Source organism: Suricata suricatta, chromosome X (assembly GCF_006229205.1).
Source record: "Suricata suricatta isolate VVHF042 chromosome X, meerkat_22Aug2017_6uvM2_HiC, whole genome shotgun sequence".
Lineage (NCBI taxonomy): Eukaryota > Metazoa > Chordata > Mammalia > Carnivora > Herpestidae > Suricata > Suricata suricatta.
In genome coordinates this window covers 10,318,486-10,324,485 of record NC_043717.1, presented here as the reverse complement: position 1 = coordinate 10,324,485, position 6,000 = coordinate 10,318,486, and the positions used below count along the sequence as shown (strand labels likewise).

At 38.5% G+C, this 6,000-nt stretch overlaps 1 protein-coding gene across 1 annotated transcript in view; it reads right to left on the bottom strand.

Annotated features, from left to right (window-relative positions):
* Window positions 1–3,949: 3,949 nt before the first annotated feature.
* Window positions 3,950–6,000, bottom strand: part of GLRA2 (glycine receptor alpha 2) — a 171,496-nt gene continuing 169,445 nt past the window's right edge. Inside the window, exon 8 of the mRNA XM_029931013.1 lies at window positions 3,950–5,480. Within this exon, the coding sequence (XP_029786873.1) occupies window positions 5,202–5,480 (279 nt within the window). The 3' untranslated portion in view covers window positions 3,950–5,201. The remainder of the gene's footprint in view (window positions 5,481–6,000) is intronic.

Genomic DNA, 6,000 nt, shown 5'->3' with positions numbered 1-6,000 from the left:
TGCCTTCAATGGAACTTTCTGACTACTATCTTTCTTTGATTCTTTTCCCTTTCTCCTATCCTGCCTCTCTGTCTTTCTCCTCAGAAAGCAGGGGTAGCTCAGAAAATGATTATCCATTGAATTTAATAATGTCCTGTTAGTTCTGATCCTTGCATATGAAGGGTCTCCTAGCTCTTGATCCTATTATTTTTAGGGACCTAGAGCTTTTCACGAGGCTTCCATCCGCATGAGGACTTACCAAGGTGTCCATTCCGTGATCAGCCCTGGGTCCTACCAGAAGAAGGCCCGGGTTGTACACACTTCAAAAGAGCACCCCAGAGCTTTGCTCTCCTCTTTGAAGACACATTCACCTATTTATGAACCATTTGTGCCAAAGTGATAATGTGCTCTCTAACGGCCGGCTCATGGTCTCAAAGCATCACATATACACTACCTTCAGTTTGGAGAAAACTATACTATTTGTTATTTTTAAAGTGCATTTGTACAGAAGTAGGAATATTGCATTTTTTTCTTATGTGGGGGCATGTGTGACAATGAGAAGGTCATTTTCCCTCTTTCAAAAATGGGAATAAACACCTTCTAACTTGAACTCTGTTAGTCTTTTCTTCATCCCCAGTATCTTTTTGGCCATTAGTCACATAAGATATCACTCTGTGAGGATGTATTTAATCCTGTATGCAGCTTTTGAGCTATGTCTCTTAGGCATTTTCAACAGAAATATTCTGTTGTACACCCTCCTTTACCAATTTATTTTGTCATCCATGAGAGTAAGTCGGTGGTACATGACTTTTTCCTTTCTAGGCTTTTATTCTCCTAAACATTGTGTATATAGGAACAGATATAGTCTGAGGAGTTAGGAAACGAATTATGCTGGATGTTCAGTACCTGCTATGATGGGCGACTTTGAATCATTAAATGAGGCACTTAACTCGTGGAGCTTCTGTTTTTCTGTTGACCAAAGGATGGATATTGATGCTTTGTGATCTGGCCGCTTTCGACAATTATTAGAATTGAATGCTGTTGTAGACATCAAAATATACTGCTGGGGGGGCGCCTGGGGGGCTCAGTCGGTTAAGCGGCCGGCTTCAGCTCAGGTCATGATCTCACAGTTCGTGGGTTCAAGCCCCGCGTCGGGCTCTATGCTGACAGCTAGCTCAGAGCCTGGAGCCTGCTTCGGATTCTGTGTCCCCCCCTCTCTCTCTGACTTTCCCCTGCTTGCGCTGTCTCTCTCTGTCTCTCAAAAATTAAAAAAGAAAAACATACTGATATGTTGAAACCAGTATATGAGTGTGAGGTTATGGTATTATCTTTAGTTCTTCTACTTTGTGATCTATGAACATGCATTACTTGAATCATTTAAATTATACTTAGAAAAACCCAAACTGGTAAAAATAAGAAATAGGAAAAAGCTTAAATTCTTTTGTTTATTTATTTTTGGAGAGAGTAAAAGAGAGAGAGAGATTAAATGGGATAGGGACAGAGAGAGAGGGAGACACAGAATCCGAAGCAGGATCCAACCTGAGCTATCAGCACAGAGCCTGATGCAGGGCTTGAACTCCTGAACCATGAGATCATGACCTGACCTGAAGTCAGATGCTTAACTGACTGAGCCACCCAGGTGCCCCTAAAATAAGAAAAAGTTTCAAGCAAAGGCTGGAAGATTAAAAAAAATATATCTTGTAGACATACAACTTATATTCATTCTGCAAATTGGCTTCAGGCTTAAACTAGGAAGCACATAAATTAAAAAAGAAAAAACTTCTCAATAGACATTTCCCCCAAGACTGTGAATCTCTTGATATGGAATTTTGTGCTGTGTTTTAGATAGAACTTTCTAATTTGATATTAGTTGACTAAGCCTATTGTAAAATTATACTCTTTTCATCTTTATTGGAAAACTTGGCGTCAGCATTTGGCAGTTCTGCTCAGCAGCATAGATGAGGAGCTTAATGCTAACACTGGAAGGAGTTTTAAACCTCTGCAGCAGTTCGTCTGTTTTGTAGCATCTGTTTGGGGCCAAGGTGTTTGAGAATCCCATAAAGAGTCTTAAGCCTTAAGTCATCTCGGTCTATTGTTAAAACCAAGTAGTAGGAATTGAAAAATGTTTAAAAGACAACCCCCCCCAGTAATCTGTTACCTGGAAAATGGTAGCAGTTGTTGGGTACTTTGTGTCGTTGCGTGGTTGGGAAAAACTTATAGAATGTTCACGACAGGCCCAGCATGTCCCCCTTCACCAACTTTTTTCTAGCAATAGCAGTAATACTCATTGGGCATTTGAGCTTTGGCAGGTAGTGTAGAGAATACAAAAACAGCCACTTTCTTCCAGAAACTTCCAATCTAATGAAAACTGGTAAGTTCTCTTCCTCAGAGCCATGATTTTATTCTTTTTTTTTTTTGAGAGAGAGAGAGAGAGAGAAAGAGAGAGAGAATCCCAAGCAGGCCCCACACTGTCAACATGGGGCCTGGTGCAGGGCTTGAACTCATGAACTGTGAAATCATGACCTGAGCTGAAACGAAGAGTTGGATGCTTAACCGACTGAGCCACCCAGGCATGCTGCCATGATTTTATTCTTGAACTATTTTCCTTCAAATACTATTGTGAAGGAAAAATGTCCTAAATAAAATCTCCAATAACATTGTAAGGGAATTATCGATTTTGCCAGAGTATGCAGCTCTCAAAATCATTTCCCTGGGATTTTATCTTATTTATATAACTCAAATCAGTGCACTGAAGAATTCTTCCCACTGAATGTAGACTAGAATCAGAGAAGAGTCAAGAATACCTCCTGCCATCCAGTATGTTTTTGCCTGCTTGAATGGCTGGAAGATACATTTAGAGGTGAATCTTTTTAAAATTGTCTGATGTGGGGTCTCCCCTCCCCCCTGAAAATTATATGGTACACACATGGATTAGACATAATCATTTAACTTAGGAGTATCCCCCAAGGTGCCTCCCCATTGCTCCATATGCAATATCAGGAGTCAGCCCCGTGTTTGGGTGGCATTTTAGCCTCAATTTACTATTTTCAGTGGGAGGAAGAGAAATGAGACCCATCAAAAACTTTGCCTTATTTGTTTGGAAAGTAATGAGCAATAAGAGAAATAATGTTTTAGGAATGATACATAAAACATAGCATTAACCTTGCCAAGGTGAGGAATTGTGAGCTTCTTGCTCAGTAGACAAGCAATACTATTCACGACAATAATAATTTTGTTGTTATTGATTAGTTACTGGGGATCTACTGTGTGTTAGACACTGAGATAATGGCTTTACTTGTATTTTTCTTAGTTTTTCATCTTAAGACTCTGTGAAACGGTAGCCACTCCCAGGTAAACTTACCGTTCACACTGTTGATAGGTGGCCACGCCAGTCTCCCTATCTCCATAATTCTTCCTGTTAGCCATTCTATGATATTCCTCCCTATGGAAACGATTCAATATTTGAAGAGGTTTAAAAGGCCATAAACACCAACTTATGAATCTGCATCTTCTTGAAAATATTCTGAGGGGTATCTTTGGTTAAGGAAAATATGCAAGGGTCAAGGTGAAGTACCTCGACTTCACAAAGGTTTTCAGAATTGTTTATTCATCTGAAATCAGAATGGCTAGGTGCACAGGTTGTTCTGTTAAATTTCTTTTCAGTTTGAGATTTCATGATTCCTCTGTGCTCTTGGAACTTCTTCGTATCTCATATGAAGTGTCCAATACTAGATTCTGCTCACGGTGACTACCAGTAGTTCCACATCCCGATTTCTCTGTTTCTACGATGAGAATTACTTCTTTTTTCTTTTTCGCTGGGGACACTATAAGCTCCTTTTAAATTAGAACATGATATAATAGCTCTAAGTACTTTAGGCTCATGAGGAAGACCAGAAATAAAAATGCAAGTTACCATTGTCATCTAAATTATTTACATTGTAGTGCAAAAATGGAAAGACTCTTAGGGAAGTTTTGTGGCACACTTAGCTTTATTGAAATTGAACAAATATTTTTTAATAATCCCTTTTACAGCACATGTAAAATTCAATTTTTTTGTTATATTTTTACAGGTTGTCTTTTATCTGAGTAAGCAAAAATACGTCTTTTATTTGTTTTCTTACTTAAAACATGTAGCCAGGATTCAAACCACGTAGCTCTGGTACCAAAAAGGCAACAGGTTATGAAAATCACAGTACAATTTTAAAATTCCGTAAGTTAATTAAGGATATTTAAAACGATATTCACTTGGATTGACAGTAGAAATCATGGTCATTTGACATTAGGACTAGTAGTTACACCTACAATGAGAGCAGAAATGGTAAGTTCAAGCTAATAGGAGCTACACCATTCAGGACACACCATCTCCATAAATACTGTGGCCAAGAGGCTGCAATGGCTAAGTGACACTTGAGCAGTTAAAGTCACATGTCAATATAGTCAAAGCGAAAAAATACAGTGTGCTGATTGGGATCTAAAATAAAATGGGCATCTATTTTTAAGAGGGTATACTATCAAATCAATTACACAATACACCATTTAAACCTCCAAATTACACTGAGGAAAGAAAAATTATATTAAATTGCACACCTACACGGACAGTAGAAATCTGTTCTTTGTGGTTGGTGTTTATTTTTTGTTGTTGTTTTCTCAATAAATAGAAATAATTTACAGCCCACAAAAGGATTTCTCAGGTGAAACACTAATTACAGACATCATAAAGAACGTAGCTCAGGGTACTTGTTTTAAAAACGAGGCAGCATTTTCCTGAAAAAGTTTGGTCCTCGACTCACTATAGGCTAGTCACTACAGTCAGATGGTAAGCATTTTCCTGTGTGTGTGTGTGTGTGTGTGTGTGTGTGTGTGTGTTTTAAGCTAACTTTTCAGTACCAGAATTAGTCAAAACCAAACCAAACCAAATAGCTGTCGAGCACTTGACCTTGCATATCCTGTCTAATTAATACATCATCTGAAATAACAATGCTAAAGACTATGAAGGGAATTATGCTCATGTGATTCTGCGACACCTTAATTTTGTGCAAACATTTTCTGTCATTGCCCAGATAACTTATCTTTATTCATGTACGTGCCAGGAAACCTGCCCTCATGATCTTCCCTCCCCCCGCCCCTAGTCATTTCCTCTGTCAAAGTGATAGAAGACAATTTCACTGTGTATTTACAAGCACAACAATTAGGTAAGGAAGTCCAGGGTCTGAAGGGCACATCTATTTCTTGTGGACATCTTCATGCCGAATGATCTTGTATGTGATCCAGTAAAAGATGTTGAAAATGAGGAAGGCTAATGGGAAGGCAGCTCGAGATATCGTGTCAATCCTTTTTGCTCGGTCCACAAACTTCTTCTTGATGGCATCTGCATCTTTTGGGGGTTGTGGGAGCGGGTTGGCAGGTGTGGCCTTGACCGATGTTCCATCTTTCACTTGGAGGCAGTGACCCATCCCATACCCACTGAAATTAAAACGACTTTCACGAGTAGCATCTTCTTCCTGGGAGAATAAAGACAGAGAGAGCACAGATTGGTTGTCAGTCAAATCAGATGGAAGATGCTTAAAATTCTTCAGAAGTAAAAGGATAAATCACAGTTAACTGGTAGTATGGGAGACTTTGGGAATGTGGAATTCTCTTTCAAGTTCATCTCAATTATTCATGGAACAGATACAGTTCATTAGCTTTCAGGCTGAGAGATTAAGAGTCAGAATCATTACTTTGTGGTCATTTTAATTAATTCACAAACAGAAACACATTATATTTGGCACTGACTTTCCCCAAATCTAGTTTATTAATCCATAACTTTAAATGAAGTATTTTAAAGCCAAGTCTCAAATCCCAGTTTTATACTCTATAGAGAGGACCATTTGTTCACACACTCACTCATACTTCATTCATTCATTTACTAGATTTCTAGTGTAAATTTTTATCATTGATTCTTTTATTAGTTATCGCTATCATATTTAAACATGGGTCATTTTAGCAGATGTCAGTGGTATTTTGTGTTGATTGTTTTAA